Source organism: Macrobrachium rosenbergii, chromosome 3 (genome assembly GCF_040412425.1).
Source record: "Macrobrachium rosenbergii isolate ZJJX-2024 chromosome 3, ASM4041242v1, whole genome shotgun sequence".
In the NCBI taxonomy this organism is placed as follows: domain Eukaryota; kingdom Metazoa; phylum Arthropoda; class Malacostraca; order Decapoda; family Palaemonidae; genus Macrobrachium; species Macrobrachium rosenbergii.
In genome coordinates, this window is record NC_089743.1 from 23,730,690 (window position 1) to 23,752,780 (window position 22,091).

At 35.2% G+C, this 22,091-nt stretch overlaps 1 protein-coding gene across 4 annotated transcripts in view; it reads left to right on the top strand.

Moving 5' to 3' along the window:
- LOC136853154 (serine/threonine-protein kinase PAK 2-like) overlaps positions 1–18,113 on the top strand; it is a 106,558-nt gene extending 88,445 nt beyond the window's left edge. For all 4 annotated transcript variants that reach the window (XM_067128466.1, XM_067128474.1, XM_067128485.1 and 1 more), the window contains exons 10-11: positions 1,309–1,491; positions 13,165–18,113. In XM_067128466.1, coding sequence (XP_066984567.1) covers positions 1,309–1,491; positions 13,165–13,329 — 348 coding nt within the window. In that variant the 3' untranslated portion in view covers positions 13,330–18,113. The remainder of the gene's footprint in view (positions 1–1,308; positions 1,492–13,164) is intronic.
- The last annotated feature ends 3,978 nt before the right edge of the window (positions 18,114–22,091 follow it).

Genomic DNA, 22,091 nt, shown 5'->3' on the forward strand with positions numbered 1-22,091 from the left:
TATATATATATATATATATATATATATATATATATATATATATATATATATATATATATATAGTATATATATATATATAATATATATATATATATATATATATATATATATATATATATATATATATATATATATATATATATATATATATATATATATATATATATATATATATATATATATATATTGATATATATATTCATTCACAAATATTTATTTATTCATTCACAAACACACTTTCAAAGATAAAACTAATATGCCTATACAGTATATGGGATATATAAACTTTATATTTCATGTATTTCATGGCCTTTTTTTTTTTTCAAGGAAATGTTAGAGATTTTCATTTATTATAAACTCTACGTACAAAAAGCAGATTGTCTTGATAGAAAGCTTTATTATGACTGTGCTGTACACTACAGGTTGACTACAAATTTGGATGTCAAGGCTAACTTTGTTGGACGTACAAATAGAACTTACAAAAGAGTTCCATTCCAAGAGTTCATTTATAATGGTGAGGACAGCCTGTATCAGCATCAGTGACCCAAGTAATTGAGAGTTCAGATAACCAACACTAAATCATTCAAAGTTGAAAGCCCTTTTTTTTTTATTACTACTCTCCTCTTTGAAGTCATTGTATCAGTGTAAAATAAGTTATTGAGAAGAAAGGGCCCAGGACTGAGTTCTCTGGAGACAGTGTGTCAGAGAGATCTGTTTGGGAGATGCAAGGAGGATAGATACAACACAGTGTAACTTGAATACTCACCACGAATAGTGATTGATGGACCCATCGTAGTAGAAGTAATAGTAATGTTTTAATTGAAGGTCATATGACTTAAAAAGTATATAAAACAAGGAGCAATTAATTTAGAATACAAATGGTGTGAGATTGAGATTTAAATAACCTTTGAGATGTATTTCGAAGATTTTTAAAATAGTGATTTGTTTTAAAATAAAAACATGTACAGTACTCTCTCCCCCCCCACCTCCTTATCAGAGTACTGCTTGTAGTCTGTTTTGTTCAGTGCACTGTTGATGGCACTAAAGGTTCTTTATAGTGTCCTTTAGCCCCAGATACCTTGCTTGTGTCTTGTACTTTTCATCCATTCCATTTAGTCTTTTTCCTTATCGCTGTTTAACTACCTCAATTTATTGATTGCTTTGGTTACCCTTTTATTAAAAATATATTCTTTTGTGTAAGCCCCAGTAGTCTAGAAATATGCCTGATTGGGCTAGGTAAATTACTTCATAAAATTCCAGTTATTCATTGATTTTTTTTATCAGAATTATAACTTTAAAACTTTTCAGGTTGTTAATCGGAAACACTATGGAAAGAAGGTGGATATATGGTCACTTGGCATAATGGCTATTGAAATGATTGAAGGAGAACCACCGTACTTGAAGGAAACACCTCTTAGAGCTTTATATCTCATAGCATCAAATGGAAAGCCTAGCGTTCCATCTTGGGATAAATTGTCACCAGAATTTCAGGTAATTTATTGTTTAGTGTTTGCCTTACAATTTTAATGAAAAAATTATTTGGATATTTCTTTATTTGAAATGTAGCATTTCGTTTATAATGAGAAAGAGAAAACAAAAGATGGATTTAGATCCCGGATTAGTATTTAAGAAAAATATTTTGACAAGTAACATGACAAACCATTTTATTTTAATGATAGAATGTTTCAGTAACCTATTCATTTGCTTAAATTACAAAAAAAGGGGACATCACAGACTTCATTGTAGTTGTATACAAATAGCCACCCTTTCTTGCTCCTTATCAGTTGGTAGGCAGAGAAAGTAGATTACAAAACTGACCTACCTTGGGTAGAAGTGATAGTTATTGTTGAGTTCCTGTAGGCAGACTTCATGGAATGACGAGATTAATAGTAATGAAAGCAGATTAACCGTAAGGTTATGGCAGTTGTCAGTAAGAAAAAAAATAACCAGAATTACCTTTAATTGAAGTAGTACAGTAGTACTTTACTATTACAAGATTTGGGATTACCTGCTGTAAATATGACACAAAACATATTTTTCATAAATCCAAAACTCAAAATTTTTTTCAATGCAGTGGATCTCACTTGCACTGACTTGTACTGATGAAGAGTTGGGAATTTTCTACCTTATGATTGAAGGAATTTGCTTCAAATTTTTACCACTTAATTCTACAACTAATAAATGAAAATTCTCTTGCAGGGAAATTTTGGAATTCGATCTCTTAAGTTCTTTTGTTTTGCAGCTGAAAAAAATCATGACATCACTTTTCAGAATTAATATGTAACATTAAAAGTTGTACAGAAAAGCAATTTTCCCGATGACAAAATAAAGATATATAGTTATACTACACTCTGTTAAAGTTTCATTGAATTTTGGTTCAGTCTTCTTGGAGAAAAAAGCATTTAGTTTTGAAAAAGTAAGTTTTAAGAAAACAACAGAAGGAAAATATTTTTGGACTTCCAGAAATCCTGAGAAAATCTGGACATCTAGAGCAAGTTATCCCTATATCAATTTAACCCATTTTCTCTGACACATCCCGTAGAGAGAATGAGATATTTTAGTGGGTGACAATTATTTTTTTATACATTTTTTCACAATTGATTTATGTGCTTTTTTTTACAATTTGTCATTCACAGTGCTTTATAAGCAGTGAACAAAATTGTCCATGAACCAATCTAAATATTCTCCTCAATTGACGTGCAAGTGCATGGGTTTGCAGTAGCACACTCAGCACAGCAGTCAACCAGACACATTCCACTAATGGTGCGGGTGCATGGGTTTGCAGTAGCACACTCAGCGCAGCGGTCAACCAGACACATTCCATTGATGGTGCGGGTGCACGGATTTGCATTAGCAAACTCAGCACACCAGTCAACCAGACACATTCCATTGATGGTGCGGGTGCACGGATTTGCATTAGCAAACTCAGCACACCGGTCAACCAGACACATTCCATTGATGGTGCGGGTGCACGGATTTGCAGTAACACACTCAGCACAGCGGTCAACCAGACACATTCCACTAACAGTACGGGTGCACGGGTTTGCAATAGCACACTCAGCACAGCGGTCAACCAGACACATTCCAGGATAATGGATGTATGACAGACAGTTTATCATTATAACCCATTTTCTCTGACACATCCCGTAGAGAGAATGAGATATTTTAGTGGGTGACAGTTATTTTTTAATAAATTTTTTCACAATTGATTTACATGCTTTTTTTTTTGCAATTTGTTGTTCACAAGCGATGAACAAAATTGTCCATGAACCAATCTAAATTTTTTTTAGCAATAACGTTTCAAGATGTGTATTTACGCATAAAACTGTCCAAAACAGTGAATAACTCAAACTTGATCCTATCTGGGATCATTCGTAAACTCTTATGTTTTTTACAATTTGTTGTTCACAGTACCGTATAAGCGATGAACAAAATTGTCCATGAACCAATCTAAACATTCACCTCAGTTGACTCTGTGAGTGCACAGGTTTGCAGTAGCACACTCATCACAGTGGTCAACCAGACACATTCCATTGACAGTACGAGTGCACAGGTTTCCAATAGCACACTTAGCACAGCGGTCAGCCAGACACATTCCAGGATGATGGATGTATGACAGACAAGTTTGGTCACTAGAGTCAGTGTTAGCAACAGTTGGTCGACACCTTGACGTTTTGAAGAATTGTTCGATCTAGGAAGACGGTCAATTAGTCTTTCAGTCTTGAGACTCTGAAGATGTTACTATTCGGCTCTGTCTCTACAGACTATGGGTATAACAGCCATTGACCAGACCACATTGAAAATATCACTTCTCTTCCGATCAATGAAGTTAGCAATGATTGGGTCAGGTCAGTACTTGGATAGGTGTCCTCCTGGAGCACCGGATTCTGTTAACGTCTAGCATCCATGGTTAGAAATGTTAGGACTAGTCAGTACTTGGGTAAGTGACCTCCTAGGAACTTCAGATGCTGTTGGCACATAGGAGACATCTTTTGCATCCTTGATTCAAGTCTTAGTCTTACAACTTCCCGTCATTTTGCCTGATACGTCGGGAGATCAACAACACCTTCAGATTAAGTTCTGACAGCTGTTTTTGGTTCCTGCTAAGTCAACAAGTTGTGTCTAGGAGTCTTTTGACTTGAATTAGTTACACTCCTCCTGTGAGGAGTGGGAGTTGTAAGTGGTACCTGCTGCTGCTGCAATTACCAGTTGATCCACAACCTGAGGAGAGAATATTATGTGGATCTTAAGACATTTTCAGGAATCCTTGTTGAAACTAGAGGTCTTCTGTTCCGTGGTTCTAGATCCCTTTGCAGTGGCAGAGGATGCCCTGCAATACCCCTGGGACAGTCTGGAGGTTTATTCCTTCCTTCCATTTTGCCTAATCCGTCAGGTTCTGAACAGGGTAATGGCCTCTCAGAATCTCAGATTGACCCTGGTTTCTCCCATGTGGCCTTATGCGGAATTGTTCCCCAATCTGACCCTATTGTTGGAAGCTCTGAGTGAGATTCTCTTTGCACAGCCTTCTGTGTCAACCCCACTTCCAGAGATACCACTGCTTGGTAGGGTCCCTATCTCATCACGGCTGGAGACTATCTAGTATCTCCTCCGAGTGAGAGGCTTTTCACGCAGAGCAGCATTGGAGATGTCTGGCTATCTCAGATCTTCTCAGCCATGTACCAGGGCAAGTGGGCCATTTGCTGTGGTTGGTGTCGTTAACAGGGTGTCTCTCCCGTCAAAACTTCTGTTCAGCAAGTAGCAGATTTCCTTGTTTTTCTCCACAGAGAGAAACGACTTTCCATATCTCCCATCAAGGGCTACAGAGCTGCCTTGAGTGCAGTTCTAGGAGGAATGTCGATCTTTCTTCCTCATGGGAAATCTCAATGCTTCTTAAGAGCTTTGAGCAGTCTTGTCCTCCAGAATAACTTAGACCACCCAGTTGGGACCTGACTCTGGTACTGGGCAGCCTCACCTATGCTCCGTTTGAGCCTCATGTCGTGCGTCAGACAGGAACCTGACGCTCAAGATGGTTTTCCTGTTGGCCCTGGCCTCTTCGAAATGAGGCTATGGGCTATGCTTTGATGTCATACTAGGGGCTGGAAGTCTGCAGCCTTCGAATTTGTCCTGGAATTCATGGCCAAGACTCAAAACCCCTCTTCTCATTATGACAGATTTGCACCCTTTTCCATTCTATCTCTCAATGACTTTGTTGACAACAATCCAGACAAATTGCTCCTTAGCCCTGCAGAGCATTATGCTGCTATCTGAAAAGGACTCGCCATCTCGGACTGGGGTGCTGAACACTTCCCTTAGCACTGGCTGGAACAATAAAGAAGTGTCCAAGAATACGATCTCCTTTTGGCTTTGTGAAACTATCAGACAAGCTTATGGTTCGACTTCATACCCCATTCATAACACAGTGCATGCAAGAGCACATGATGTTAGAGGGCTAGTCCCTTCTTTGGCATTTAGGAGAACTTGTCTGTTCAAAGGATTTTGAAGGCTGGCACTTGGCTTTGTCAGACCACCTTCACTTCCTTCTATCTGCGGGACATTGCCCACAGGTCCTTGGACACTTTTTCCTTGGGTCTGATGGCGGACACTCAACAGGTGGTGTAACTCATCCAGTGCTCTAGCGGGACAGTTTGTATCGTACCTAAGATGATGGTGTGAAAGTGAGAATGAATGAGATGGCTGGTCTCTTTCCCTTTCCTTTCTCTTCTTCTCTGCCCTGCGGGCAATGAGAAATCATTCCATCGTGCTGGATCGGGTTTGATACAGGTGAGACTGTGGCCTTTTTGTTTGAGTTATGCTTATTCCTACATGAATATTAAAACTTGCAAAAAACTTGCAAAGGCAAGTCCCTCTTCTCTCCAGCAAGGGGAGAGAAGATTGATAGCAAACTTGTTTGTGGCTATGAAGGTTTGTTATCTACAGATAAAGTTCATTAACTTCCTTCTACATTTTTGCATCATGTTTTATGAAGGCCCAGAAGTCTTGCTGTTAAATTGTCACTTATTTCTCATGTCAGAGGCTTTGGTTCCCCGCTTCTGTAGGCTTCTATAAGCCAGGAAAAGTTACCAGGTATACTGAACCTCCAGTTGGTTCCAGACTCTCTTTCCTCCTTCCAAAAGTGAGTCTATCCATAAGTTAAGACCTAGGTTTGTTCTGCATATGAACAAAAGCAAATTTTGTAATCAGTTTGTATTTTCCATAGCTAACAAACCTGCGGTCTTAACTTATAGGGCCCACCTCTAGCCACCCCTCAATCAAGTTACCAGGGCTGGAAGAAACCTAAGTGTCATCTCTGCAACTCATACACAAAGGAGGTTGACAGTTGCCACATGGGCCTATCAGCCTACATTGTTGCCACCAATTCCTTGTTTGTTTTCTTTTTACCAGTTTTCCAGCTGGTACTAGAAGAATTAGCCATAAGTTAAGACCACAGGTTTGTTAGCTATGAAAAATACAATTTGATTAAAAATTGTTTTCATTTTAGCATTATTGCTTCAGGATATATGTATTTAAGCATAAAACAGTTGAAAAATATTAATAACTAAAATTCGATAATTCTTCGAAATTCGGCAGTCAGTGGGCTTCATAATTACACATGCCCAGACCTGTGACACTCATTTTTTCTTTCCTATGAGGATGCAGAAAAAAGTTTGGAGAAGGGTTGATGGCACTGAAGTGTGTATGGTTAGTGGGTTTGTATGGAAAATGTAATGATTTATGAAAACACTGTTTGTTCATTACGCCTATTAACCCTTAAATGCCTATTGGACGTATCATACGTCGACTAAAATTGTCTGTTGGGTGCTGAGTGGACGTACCGTACGTCGACTACAAAAAATTTCAACCTTCGGTCAGCTTTGACTCGACCGAAATGGTCGAAAAATGCAATTGTAAGCTAAAACCCTTACATTCTAGTAATATTCTATCATGTACCTTCATTTTGCAACAAATTGGAAGTCTCTAGCACAATATTTCGATTTATGGTGAATTTTTGAAAAAAATTTTTCTTACGCACGGGCGGTAACTCAGCCGAAAATTTCATAAATTCTTTCGTCATTTTGTCGTAATTTTTGCACTGTTCTATATTAGCCGTTACATAAAGTTTTATATATGAAAATGTGCAAATTTCATGTACAATACAGCAAAATACAACCCATGGTTGTAGCTTTTATCAGTTTGGAAATATTTTCATATAAACCACGATAACTGCCAAAATTTCAACCTTCGGTCAACTTTGACTCGACCGAAATGGTAAAAAAACGCAATTTTAAGCTAAAACTCTTATGATCTAGTAATATTCAATCATTTACCTTCATTTTGCAACCAATTTGAAGTCTCTAGCACAATATTTCGATTTATGGTGAATTTCTGAAAAAAACTTTTTCCTTACATCTGCGCCAGAAATTCTTTCGTCACGTTGTCGTAATGTTTGCACTGTTTTATATTAGTCGTTACATAAAGTTTTATATATGGAAATGTGCGCAATTTCATGTAGAATACAACAGAAAATAACTCATGGTTGTAGCTTATATCAATTTTGAAATATTTTCATATAAATCACGATAACTGCCAAAATTTCAAGCTTCGGTCAACTTTAACTCGACCGAAATGGTCAAAAAATGCAATTATAAGCTAAAACTCTTACATTCTAGTAATATTCAATCATGTACCTTCATTTTGCAACAAACTGGAAGTCTCTAGCACAATATTTCGATTTATGGTGAATTTCTGAAAAAAAATTTTTCCTTACGTCTGCGCGCGGTAACTCGGCCGAACATCTCAGAAATTCTTTCGTCATGTTGTCGTAATGTTTGCATCGTTTTACATTAGTCGTTACATAAACTTTTATATGTGAAAATGTGCGCAATTTCATGTAGAATACAACAGAAAATAGCTCATGGTTGTAGCTTTTATCAGTTTTGAAATATTTTCACATAAATCATGATAACTGCCAAAATTTCAACCTTCGGTCAACTTTAACTCGACCGAAATGGTAAAAAAACGCAATTGTAAGCTAAAACTCTTACATTCTAGTAATATTCAGTCGTTTAACTTCATTTTGCAATAAATTGGAAGTCTCTAGCACAATATTTCGATTTATGGTGAATTTTTGAAAAAACATTTTCCTTACGTCTTGCGATAACTCGGCCGAACATCTCAGAAATTCTTTCGTCTCGTTGTCGTAATATTTGCACTGCTTTATATTAGTCGTTACATAAAGTTTTATATATGAAAATGTGCGCAATTTCATGTACAATACAACAAAAAATAACTCATGGTTTTAGCTTTTATCGGTTTTGAAATATTTCCATATAAATCACGATAAATAGAAAAAATTCGACTTTCGGTCAACTTTAACTCGACCGAAATGGTCGAAAACTGCAATTGTAAGCTAAACACTTACAGTCTAGTAATATTCAATCAATTAGCTTCATTTTTCAACAAACAGGAAGTCTCTAGCACAATATTTCGATTTATGGTGAATTTAAAAAAAACATTTTTTTACGTCCATGGCGTTACAATTCATGCATCATTTGAGATAATATTTTCTCTGTGTTGCTTTGATCGTTTTAAAATTTGTTATATACCAAAATCATCGCAATTTAGTGTACAATACAACTAAAAAAAATTAACTTATTAGCTTTAAACGTTTTGCTTACAGCGCTATTTGTATACAATTATATACGAGTTTTTTTTTTTTTTTCGCTGTCATATATTCCAATATTTATATATGATAATGATGTTTTTTTCATTTCTGATGGTTGTATACTAAACTTCAGGCAATGACAAAAAAACGACAAAAAATGAACTCTTAATCTTAAAAACTAAGCATGCTGTGATTTTTGAAAAAACTTTTTTCCGCTTGGTGCTAACTCACCGAATGCCGCCGGCATACGGGAGACGTTTTTGTAAATAGGGCTTCGACGTGAAAGGGTTAATCAAGTTTTAATGATGGAAGGAAGTTTGTGTTAAAATATGTAAACAAGAATGATTGGGTTGATGTAAAAGTGTAGTTCTGACTGAAGGGTTGTTCAGTATGAGTAGAGTAATGCAAGAACTCGGAGAAATTACCGTATGTTTGTATGTATGTATGTATGTATGTATGGATAGATAGATAGATAGATAGTCGGGCGCTAAAATGTCGTAATCTTCTATTTTCCTGGCAAGAGCTCCTATCGACCAGTCCAGAAAGCTGAAGACTTCCAGTATTTTAAACAAGTGCTTCACAAGGTGATCAAACTCCGAAGAAGTGGAGAAAACTTTAGCCAAGCGACAAGCTGAGTCTATCAAACCTGAGAAGTCACCTTGGGAAGAGGCAGCACCTCCCAAGGAAGGAGCTTCTCCGGTCGAATAAGAGAGATATCTCCTGGCTGTCAATCTAGCAGGAGGAAAGGCAAAAGCAGCCTTCCCTTGTTCCCTCTTAACAGACAACCAATCTTCTACCTCTCTAAGTGCCTTTCTCACAGATGATGAGAGAACCATCTGAGGTAAGCGCGAACTAGAATCTGCTGGGTTTCTCATAGGGAACGTGGAAGCAGGCGACACTGGAGCAGCTGGTTGGAAGTGAGAGGGGAAGGTTGCCAAAAATATCTCATCAGGGAAGCATAAGTCATAGGAAGAGGGTCTGGTACTACTACTTCTCTGAAGAAACAGGAGATACTACTACTTCCTCCTCTGAAGAAACAGGGGATAAAGTAGGGTTTTGAGAAGGCTTATGTGAAGGGGGAGCCTTATGCAGAAGGCCCAAAACATCTTCCAACCGCTTCTTGATAGAAGGATCTTCAGGCACGAGACCGGGAGACGATGACATAGGCGTGCGTTCAGTGGAAGTTGGGTGGACAGTTAGTGCCGGGTGCTGCGCTTTGTGGGAGCTGAGCTGGTTCTAGGCGGGCGCTTGGGGGAGCGAGGCAAGTACTCTGGAGTACGAGATGAGCACTCGACGACTGGGAGGTGGTCTGGCAAACACTCTGAACGCTCATATGGGTGCCTGGAAGAAGAAGAGCGCTTATGAGCTGAGTGATGAAGTTCAGCATGTGAACGCTCAGAAGGGCGAACGGGCCTGCACCACGTACTGCAACCCGATTGCAGACTAGCGGAACAGTCTTTAGCACACTTCGGAGAAAAGGGAGAAGCTTCTCTATCGTGACATCTCTTCAAGGGACGAGATTCACCTGGGAAGCACCAAAAACGCCTCTTACAAGCACTAGAGTCACTATCTGAGTCAGATGATAACTGGTGGGCACTCACTGTGATGCCTTTCCAACGGAGGTCAGAATTATGAAGCACTGAGTCGGATGAGGGGGTGACTGCCAGTGGGCAAACCCTGCTCACCTCCTTTGGGCCTCCGGTATGTCTGCTCCAAGGTTCAGGAGTGTGTGACAGTGACATTTGTCTGGGAGCATCAGCGGGAAGGGCTGCCACCTCCTCCACTGGCACGGACACTGACACTTGTTTAATACTCTGCACCTCATCCATAAGGACTTGAAGCGATTCACCCAACTTAGACACAGTATTAACTATGAGATCGAATTTACGATGGACCTTACTCTCGAGGCTGGCTACGGTACCGGGATCGGAAGCAGGGGAGCCAGGAATAGGAGTTGATGGAGAATTATTAGGAGGACTAAGGATGGGATAAAGCAAGGGCAGAAGAAGGAATGTTACGGTCAATGAGTTGAATGTTAGTGACAGGCTCTACACTGAGCTTTATTCTCTGCACTGTGAGCTCAACTCTCTACACTCTGAGCTTTATTTTTGGCTCTGCAGTGTTGTCTAGTGAAGTCACATAACTTATCCTCCATGGTGTTAAAAGTATTATTTTTGACCTAAGAATCATCATCTTGTGGTTAAGTAATGACAAGTGAAACTTTCTGCAATGCAAGATTGTTATCTAGATAGGTCTTTTTCCAGAATCGTGTACGCCTTGGGTGTGGGCAACATCCTCTTTCTTGGAGAAGAATCTGTATCATTAGTACCAAGAAGCCTTAATTCAACCTTGCAGTAAATTCCTGATAAAGCATCTGAGAGGCATATAAATTTGTTGCGCTCCTTCCATGTAGCACTGAGATTTGTCCAAAATCGGACTAGTATTCTGAGCTGCTGTTAGCTCCTGTAAATAATCCATTTCATTTTATTTTATTTACTTGTTTTGCTGAACTAGTGTTCCCGTAAGTTTGCTGAATTCATTCATGTGGTTATGAATAAACCTCTAATTCTGTTAACTAGTGTTAACTGGTGACCTGATCTATTCACTGTCTGTCCTTTAGAGTTAAGTTTAGTCTTAATTGACAGAATTACGTGGGTCTTGGGTAAAGCAAGGCAATATAAATCAATGTAACTAATAATTAAACTCATTAGCCAAAGGACCCATGTAACAATATATATAGGTACATATATATACTGTGTATATATATATATATATATATATATATATATATATATATATATATATATATATATATATATATATATATATACATATATATAATATATATATACATATATATATATATATATATATACACATATTATATATATATATATATATATATATATATATATATATATATATATATATATATATATATATATATATATATATATATATATATATATATATATATATATATATATATATATATATATATATATATATATATACACACACACACACACACACACATACATGTACAGGCAGTCCCCGGTTTACGACGGGGGTTCCATTCTTATGCCGCTTTGTAAGCCGAAACTCCTTGTAAACCGAAAAATCGTCGAAAATCATCAAAAACCCTAAGAAAACCTTACTTTTAATGGTCTGGGTGTATTGAAAACAATGTCAACTGCATTTTTGTTGAGTTTTTCATAAAAAAACTCCAAATTTTTATTATTCTGCCGTTTTGGAGCCATATTTCTAAACGTCGGATCAGCGTACGATGCGTCGTAACTCTGGAACATGCGTCGTAAACCAGGAAATAATTTCTGATGAATATATCTGAAAAGCGTCATAACCTCGGAACGTCGTAAGCCAGACCCGTCGTAAACCGGAGACTGCCTGTATATATACACACATATAAATACACATATTTACATATACATACATATATACATATATATACACATATACATATACACACATATATAATATATATAATTATATATATATATATATATATATATATATATATATATATATATATATATATATATATATATATATATATATATATATATATATATATATATATATATATATATATATATATATATATATATATATATATATATATATATATATATATATACATATACAGTATATTCAAAGGTTTGGAATAAGAGAATGGAATGTGGTTGATGTTTCCAGATGTGCAGTCCTGATTGTGGATGGGAAAGAGAAAATTAAGGAACCAGTAAAAGAGTTTGAAAAGTTTTTCAAGAGGAAAATGTAAGAATAAAGTTGTAAAGAATATTAATATGGATGGTGGAAGATAGAAGCTGGTAATTCATGAAGTATTTGAGATTAAATATAAAGGATAATGGCAAAATGAGAGAGAAAGTGATTCACAGGTTGTATGCAAAAGATTAGGATGAACATGAATTGTATATGAGAGTAAAGGTGTGAGTGAATGCAGAGATTTTTGAGCCAACTCTCATGTACTGAAGGGAGGTGTGGATGTTGAATGTAAATGTTAGAAGAAGGATGGAAGGTGTCAAGATGAACATTCTTCGTGGCCAGTATAGCGTAGGAAGAATTGATGTTGTGAGAAATGTGGAGATACTAGGAGTAATAAAGGTTAGCGTAGGTGAAAGGATGGATCAGTATACAGTAATTTTAGATGGTTTGTGGGAAGAGTGAGCAACAATAGGCTGGTGAAAAAGAGTATAATTCAGTAGGTGTCAGGAGAAAAGAGAGGAATACCGAGAAATGCTTAGTTATGTGGCATGAAATAGGTTTGGACAGGAAATTTTTAATATCTTGGAAGTGGGAGAGTATGTGCAATGTTTGGGTGAATAGCCCATTGGGTATGTGGGTGTGAGGCATCAGGGTTGATAAACAGCTGATGAGTCTCCTGTATAGATGTGATGTGTATGATGCAGCTAATGCAAAAAGGAAGAATGAAAATCTCATATGGCTTTTGTTTCTTGTTTCAGGATTTTTTGAACAGGTGCTTGGAAGTTGATACTGAAAAACGTGCATCTTCAGAAGAACTTCTGTCTCATAGGTTTCTCAATAAGGCAGTCAGTACTACAACTCTCAAACCCCTAATTGAAGCGGCTCAAAAGATTCTTGACAAACGTATTAGTCATGCTATGTGATCATGGTAACATGTTACAGCAGGCTTGGTATTTAGTAAAGCCCTAGTCATGTAGTATTTATACTGTTATTTTGTTATAATGTCCTTGAACCTCGATACATAATCAGAACTAAGTTTAAAAACTGTTATTAGTCAGAGTCTATGATTAAAATTTCTCTATTTTCAGTTTACATTTGTAAGCATTCATGTACTAATCTTTATAGTACACTACTCAGGCATCTGTGGGTAGTTATAGTTTTTGATGCCAGGAAGTTTTCAGTTGGTCAGTCAGTTTGCCATATTGTACTAAGTATCTGTTAAAGGGATTATCATGTTAATTCAACTCATATGTTTTCATTTAAAAAATTTTTTTTTAACCAGTCATTACTCAACTAAATTTATGATGATTCTCATAGGCACAGGTAACTCGGGCTTATATTTGAAGAGCCTTATATTAGTGTTATAATCAAGAGGTCCTTTTATTACTACAACATAATCCATTATGTTTGATGTTACAAAGAACTAAGCACATTCTCTTGTCTATTAAGGGTAAATCTCATAGTAATTGTAATATGAACTAATCATTTTTAAACCCCAATTACCATTCTCCCTTTTCATATGTAAGAGCATATCAGTGCATTTTGAAATTATTGGGTACAGTTTATGATTTTTTATTTTTTTTATTTTTGGATACATTAAGTTGAAGTTATGGCTAGTACTATTTACATGTCAACTTGAGGCTGTAAAATTTAATTCTCTGTGGTAGTACCTTGGTGGAATTCAGTTGAGCAATTTGAGACCTTATTTGCAATTGATGCTCCTGCAGACTGGGAATTTTATTCAGAATTGTGAAGGCCATAGATCTTAAATATTTTTCTATGAGGTAGTGTAGCATATATATTTTAAGAGAAAATTACACTAGACTGTGGGACTGAGTGAAGCACTGAAAATGATGTAGGTGTAGCTGTTTGATTTTATAAGTGTCTCCTGTGTATGCAGTATGACATGAAATACTTTTATAGAAATTACTATTCACAATGATTTTATAAGTGTCTCCTGTGTATGCAGTATGACATGAAATACTTTTATAGAAATTACTATTCACAATATACAAAGTTTTCCAGTTTGTGATATTACCTTATGTACATTAAAGGGAACTAGCCAAAAAGGTTGCCATAGTACTATGTGAACACAAAAAACAAGTGTAAGAAACGCATTGTAAAATGCAGATGGAAATAATAAATACATAGAGAAATTGAGAAATAGTAGTTAGAATAGGTCCTATAAATGATAGTGTACATGGTACTCTAAGGTATTGTTAAACTCTTTAAACGCATTGTAAAATGCAGATGAAAATAATAAATACATAGAGAAATTGAGAAATAGTAGTTAGAATAGGTCCTATAAATGATAGTGTACATGGTACTCTAAGGTATTGTTAAACTCTTCTGCTTAGGCTGCTATAAAGACTATGAACAAAGGAAAGTAAAACTTTTGATATTTTGTAATGAGACAGCAGCAGAACAAAAAGCCTCTGCTTTTTGAATAGCATATGAGCAGCAGAACAAAAGGTCTCTGCTTTTTTAATAGGATATGGGAACTGGTTGTCTGTGAAACAGTAATAGAACTACTGAAGTAAAGTTGTGGAGGATGACCAACCTGTAAGTACATAATAATTTGAGGAGCACTTTTTAGATTAACAACCTAAGACTTAATATTTATCAAAAACAATCTAGTAAAACACTCTATTATATGAAAATAATTTATTAAAAATCATAAAATATTAGTGCAATGGTTGCATTCCTCTGGAAAGCCTGCCTGAATTGTGTAAGATGAGAGGTTAGTTATATAGTATTGGAGAAATCTTGCTAAAAGCGCACCAGTTTAAAATCATGGAATTTATGCAGTTAAAATAAATTTTTGCTGGATTTACTTCTTAACTTGTAAATCTTATTTGAGTATATTGTATGCAGCACCACTTACATGGATTACCAACACGTAATTACTTCCTTGGTTTTATTCCTTATTGAAGATATTAAATACTGCTGTATTATATTCCCATAATTGCATTCTGTTGTCAGCTTTTACCATTAGTATGTGCTAACACTAGTAGTATTGCTATTTGTTCTTCCAAATTGTATTAGCTGATTCAGCCTGAAACGATTTCTTTCATTTTTTTGTGTATCTGAATAATAAAAATAATAATGCAGTAAAAATTTGTGCCTAATTTTTTTGTTCATGGGCAAAATCAGAATTTCCTTGTTTAAATCTGAGGATACAGCATTTAGCAGGTTTTCTTTGACATTGTGGCCAATTTCTAAATTTCTCTATGTAAAATATTCCTTGTTATTTTGTGTATTCACTTGAATAGGTTGGTGGCTAGTTTGATTACAGGACATCGACATCTAATGCAAATTTTTATTATTAATTACTGAATATCTCTCTGTACTATGAATATTGCATAATTTTTTGTAAAGATCCACTTTATAAATATGAGATTATGTAAGATAGCCAGTTTCTTTTGTTCAGATAAGGTCATTTATAATGACTGACGTGATGTGCTCTGAACATTTAAAACTAAAGTTTGGAAGCATGCAGTGGCATTTGGCTTAAGCCTGATGACTGAATTCTTTGCCCCATCTTAAATTCCATCACATTTTCCTCTAACTGAACCTTCTCACGAAATTTACTAAGCATATCATTGCATTTTTATCGTCTGCTAACATAGCAGAGAACTTTCCCTTCATGTGCATAAATCCCACTGTAAGTACTAAGAGGTTGAGACTTGTTGGAAAGTTGTGGAGTTTGTGTCCTGTTAGGTTTTATTTAGTGCAGCCACCAAAAACATCCATGTTGATCAGATTTTAATTGTAGATAATTCCTTACTTTCTGTTTACATCACTCAGTGACTAGGGTTTCTCCTATAGTTTCATTACTTACATAGTACAAATGTGTCATATTTTACTCCCTAGCAGTGGTTGCTTTTATTTTGATGAATGAATGTCATGTAAAAAGATTTTTTCATTGTCAGACTTGAATTTGAAGAATGCTCTTTAAATCCTAGGTACCATAAATAGGAAATGTAGATTGCCATTTTGACCAATTATTTATGGAAGATAAGGTCCCAAAGTGCTCCTGGACATAGAGGAAAATCATTATAATAGTAATATTTAAAAAAATGTGAAGCTTGAGGGAAAAACATTTAGATGTATGTTCAGGTGCAGAGTTGTTAAAGGGTTGCCAAATACTTAGAATTTTTTAGTACAGTGATGCCAATTCTCAGTTAACCATGAAGTAAAACCATAGTACAAGAACAAGTAACCAATACTCTTTGTTTTGCATATTAAGCTACTCCAGATCTGTTGAGGATAACATCAGCTTAACAGTGCTTGAGAGCAGATAATTACGAGAAAAATTTTATCTGCAAATTGAACCCTCTTCTATTAGGCCAAAAGTATTAAAGGTAAAAATCAACAAAGGTCCTACCAGGATCATAATCATGTGCAACATTAAATTATAGAATTAAAGGTTTCTGTTAAGAACTTTCACCATTATTGTGTTGCTTGTCATTTAAAACTTTGTAAAGGTCAAGTACATAGCCTGCACCACCAGTTACATAGTTTATCATCTTGGGTGCATAGTTTAAGAATCTTTGGGTTATCAAAGTAAGGTTGCATAAATACCAATGTGAATATTACTGCTGTCAATCCACTACTTAGTTGCCCTTATAAGTATAGTAGTTGACCTTATAAGTATAGTAACTGTCAGGAAGCAAGAGTCTACATTAAAGCATTTCTAAGGGGGCCTGAAAGCTTTTATCAACCTTAAGAGAATATTTTGGCTGTTTGTATGCAGTTTGCTTGCATACTTGTATCTTACGGGAATAAATTATGGAAAAAATTAAACCAATTTTTACAATATTTGTATAATCTTATTTAGAATTATTATTTTCTTTATGTTTATAATGTGCCCATGTATTTTTTTAAGCAAATTTTCTACAAAATGGTCATGCATGTAAGTTTCTTTTTTATGCACATTGGCATAAGTATGTAACATTCATATGAAAGAAATACATGTCACATTAAACCTTTCGTGGTATCGTGTATAGTAGCAGTTTTTTCTCACAAATTTATGTGTAGCAGAAGTTTCCACAGACTGCCCAACTCGCACAGTCCAGAAGATTAGTACAGTAGTATCTGTCAAGTCAAGTTTTACTTTATTAGTACAGAGTATCTGTCAAGTCACCTTGACTTTATGTTTGGCATTCAGTTTAGGAAATGTGTGCATATCCAATTTCTTTCAGGTGGTATTAGCCCAAACTCAGTACAACCTATTGTATATTGTGCATGTGCGATTTATATTTTATGTCATATAAACTAGAGGCTTAGGTCTCCAAACAATAGTTAAAGTACATCAGTTATCAGAGAGTACTGTACTTGGATGTAATTAAATCTTGGTGCGTTGCATGGAACTGGAAACTCATCAAGTAACATAAAACTTGTTACCACAGTAGTACACCACGTATGCATGAATGAGGTGATGTAGGTATACACAACAGGAGGAAAACAGAAAGAAAGGACAATATACAGAATAATTGAAAGGCGCAAGAACAGAACTATGTTACACTTAACAAAATGATTGAATATATCACATTACACACACTTAGAAAAGCATAGAAGTGAAAAAATATATATCATGGATACCTGGAGACCTGAACCCAGGACCAGGTAGTGGATTAAAAGCTTTTTCTGAATGTTCAGTCTTCCCCACACACTATGTAGAACCATTACTTTTCTGAACATTCAGCCTTCACTACATTCAGCCACACCAAATACAGTCAATAATGTTTTGTGTTACCAATTTACTTATATCGTTATTCCATCATATTACCTGCTTATCTCTTATCAGTACAAGGTTGTAGCAGGAATGCAGAAGAAAAGCTTGAACAACACAACAACAGATCCTGAAGTGCTTACATCATTTAAACAATTAATCCTGCATATTGTATAATTATGAAAACTTAATTGAATTAGCGATTAGTAAATTTAGTCAACTGAAAAATACGTACACCTACCCAGTCACCCCACTGTGAGCTTTGCCTGTACAGAAGAATATTTATGTAAATAATTTTACTATGATAAGCATGTATGTTAAGGATTTATAATGACTGATGCTTATTTTTTATGTACAATATGATCTTAGAGTGATTACACATTGAATCAGTAGAAAAGTATTTGATTTGTCAGAAATGTAAATACTTGATTATATTTGTTGTTCTCACTGATCTTTTAATTGCTTTCATGTGATTTCACCAGTCCCCAAGTACAGATTTTTATGATCAGACAGCTGTCTTGAAGGACTTGTGGCACTGTTACGATGACAATTTTTTTTTAGCATCATGCACTGCTCCTTCAACAATAAGGGCACCCAAAGGTGTTTCTGTTGCTGTACAGGCCAAATTCTTTGACGCCATAAAGTTATTTTTCATACTTCATGGAGCAGTTAGATTATTTAACCAAGTATAATTTCACAGATAAGTTCATCAATTGCAACAATGACCAAAGAAAACAGTTTTCCAGTTTTCTGTAGATAAGGTAAAAATAAAAAGACTAGCTTACATTTTATAGGCCTAGCCTGTTCTGAAATTGATAGGTACTGATTTAGAGCAAGGCTATTAAAAGAATAATTCACTCTTAGAATAACTTTATTAGCACTATTTAAAAACGTTTCTATCATATTGATTTAGACTCGGTTGTCAGTTGGGATTTTACAAAACTGCTGGCTGCTTTGAATAAACTCTGGCAGCAAAATGTTGGAAAATGTGCTTGTGTGACAGTGCCTTTAGTAAATTTCTAAAGATCTTAATTTATAAATAAAAAATATGCAACTTTAGACTGATATGTGTAATTATAAAGATGAGTATATTTAATTAAAAGCATGTTTAGAATATTTTGTTGCATGCAGGGGCAATGTTTTTAAAATTAAGTGTTTGGATATACAGTGAAGGAGTGAAATTGCCATTTAAGGTTTACTGTATTAGTACTATGTTGGTCATAATTTTTGGATTTTCTTGTTCAAAACTCACTTTGAATACAGAATATTTATAGAGAAGAATTCAGTTTAAAAATTACCTCCATCTGTTCAAGTTTATGCCAGGGTAGTTTAAATATTATAATTAGCTTTTACATGACATTTTGCTGGAGTTTTTCCCAGCTAAAAAGATTGAATGTTGAACACTTATAAATATACACATTTCCCTCATATTCTCAAGTGTGTGTGCGTGTGCCTTAATAAGAAATAGGTTATTTTTCATATGTAGATACGTTGTCATATGTAGCCTATATAAGTGCTGATATATCAGCTCAAGAGTACAATGTGCAATGGAACATTTGCCGCCAAAGTGGCTGTATGGTGCATATCCTTAGTTAAAAAATTTTGTGAATTATTAAATGAGTTAATGTCACACAAACTTTATTGGCATTAATTTTGCTTGTGTAATATATAGATGATGTAATAGTAAATTTTATTTGTAGTTATGCTGTAATTTGCAAAAAATGAATGGTGCTATAATGCTGTAATGAATTATTACTTTTAGTAATACATAAGGTATAAACAGAAAAGACATGCCATAGGAAATAAAGACAAGGTTTTTATCAATGGCTTCTTTGTAAGATTAGGGCAAATAGTTGTCATGCTAGGTTCAGGTATTCAAGCTTTAAACTTGAAGAAGTATCAGCATGGAAAAGTAAATAAATAAATAAATAAAAAACTAATCTCTATTCCTGAATTTTATTTTTTTCAAATGTTCAATGGTTTTTGTTGAACACAAGTACAAAAACGGTGGTTAATGAATTTCATCTGTATAAGTGGTTTCAAATTATAAACCATGTGCACTAGGTACATCATAGAGTTCATTAATGTCAGCAAATGTCTTTTAGACAATAGTTTTACTCATGCACATTATTTTCTTTATGCAAAGCAGAAGGAAACAGAATTTGTGTGATTTTGTTTATTTGTATATTATGTCATAGTATTGCATGTTTTTATCAGATTCTCATTTATGAACTGTGATCAGTTTCTTTAAAGTTCCTGTTCTTGCATTTCTGTATGGGTAGAATTTTTACTGTATTGTACTACTGATAAGACTATTTAAGTTTAGTTTTGAAAATATTCAGTAATCTGTAGTAGTATGCATTTTGTGAAGAATTCAGACATTATAACATTATTCTATAGAAGAGGTCAAACTTAAAATCATCATATGTCCAAGGGCCTTTAGTTGCACAGTGATGTTGCTGATCCCAAATAATTTGGCATGACTTACAAATTTTAACCGTGGATGAATTACATTTGCAGTTGTACAGAGGAGTGTAAGCATTAGTATATCATATGGTTACTGATACCAGAGCTTCATTTATATTTATTTTAGGTTCCCTACGTGATCTTTCAGGAATGATGATTGTAAATTGAAATTATAACGTGTCAGCAGCTAGCACTTGCCTAAAGTTTCCCCCCAAACATAAAAAGTGGATAGTGCACACTTGGTTATTATGTATTTAATAATTAATTGTTTTTAAACCTTCCATATGTAAAACATTCTTTTACAGCCAGTAACAAAGTATTTGGTTTTAAAATATTTACAATTGTGCCTCAATTGAAGTATACTTTTGCAGGACTTGAAGATCTGGAATTTTTTTGGAATCTAATCATGTGTGAATTAAGAATGTATTTGAATATTTACTCCATGGTTTCTTGTACCAGTTGTCCACGTCAGTGTATCTGTTTATTTCTACTTGGTTTTATCGTACATAGAAGGCTGTTACAAGGTTTATATATATATATATATTTTTTTTTTGCCCCTGCCCCACTGAACTAAATTAAAAGAGTTGTTCCTACACAGATACAAACCTCGGTCTTTACATAGGGGATTTACTTTCAGCACAATATAATTTTTGTTTTGAGATATTTTGCCTATTTTGAAATAATGGAACAAGTTATGTTCTGCTACATTTTGTTATCTTCACTCTTTCTTAATGCATAGTTATTCCTACACAGTTATGCTACGTAGTTGTTTTCCACTCGTTTTAGCCTATAAGCCTTGATCTTTAATTCCCTATGTAACTTGGTTTTGCCTTTTTGGTATACCGCTGGGTTTTTGATAGACTGCAAACCCAGCTTGGTCTTAGCCTTGGTATTTGTTCCTTTATTCTGTTAATTCTTTTTTCTATTATGCATCCAAGGAGAGAGGCCTGTCTCTCGCCAGCCAACCACTCTTATTTTTAGACGTCTTCTCAACCTCGTTTTATTGAACATCCTTATTCTACATCTGTTTTCTATTTGTTCTGCAGTGTTTTCTCTTGTTCAGGTTTTTCTTTCAACTACACAATTACTTAGATTGTTGTAATGTTCTAGTCTTTCAGATGACGTAGAGATTGGGAGACACTGAGACGGAGGAGAGTTCTCTTGCTATAGTGTGGTGGTTTTGTAACCATCATGCGAGACCTCTGCTTCCCTTCCAGCATGGATCCCACTCTCTCTTGACATGAGGAAGGAGCAGAGGTTGATGTTGCAAGACCTTCAGAAAGAGTTTCTGATTTTGACAAGTCGTCTCCAAGACCAGTAGCTGTTCTATCTATGGTTCTTGCTCTGTCTTTGGGGGGGTTTTACGCTCGCTTCCCACCTCTCATTCCTGTTTTGAAGGATGAGAAGTCCCGAGAAGCTTTCCTTGATGAAGTTCCTTCACTCCCTCGCTCTTTTCGCCATTGTGTGCTGCTTCACAGTTTCTCT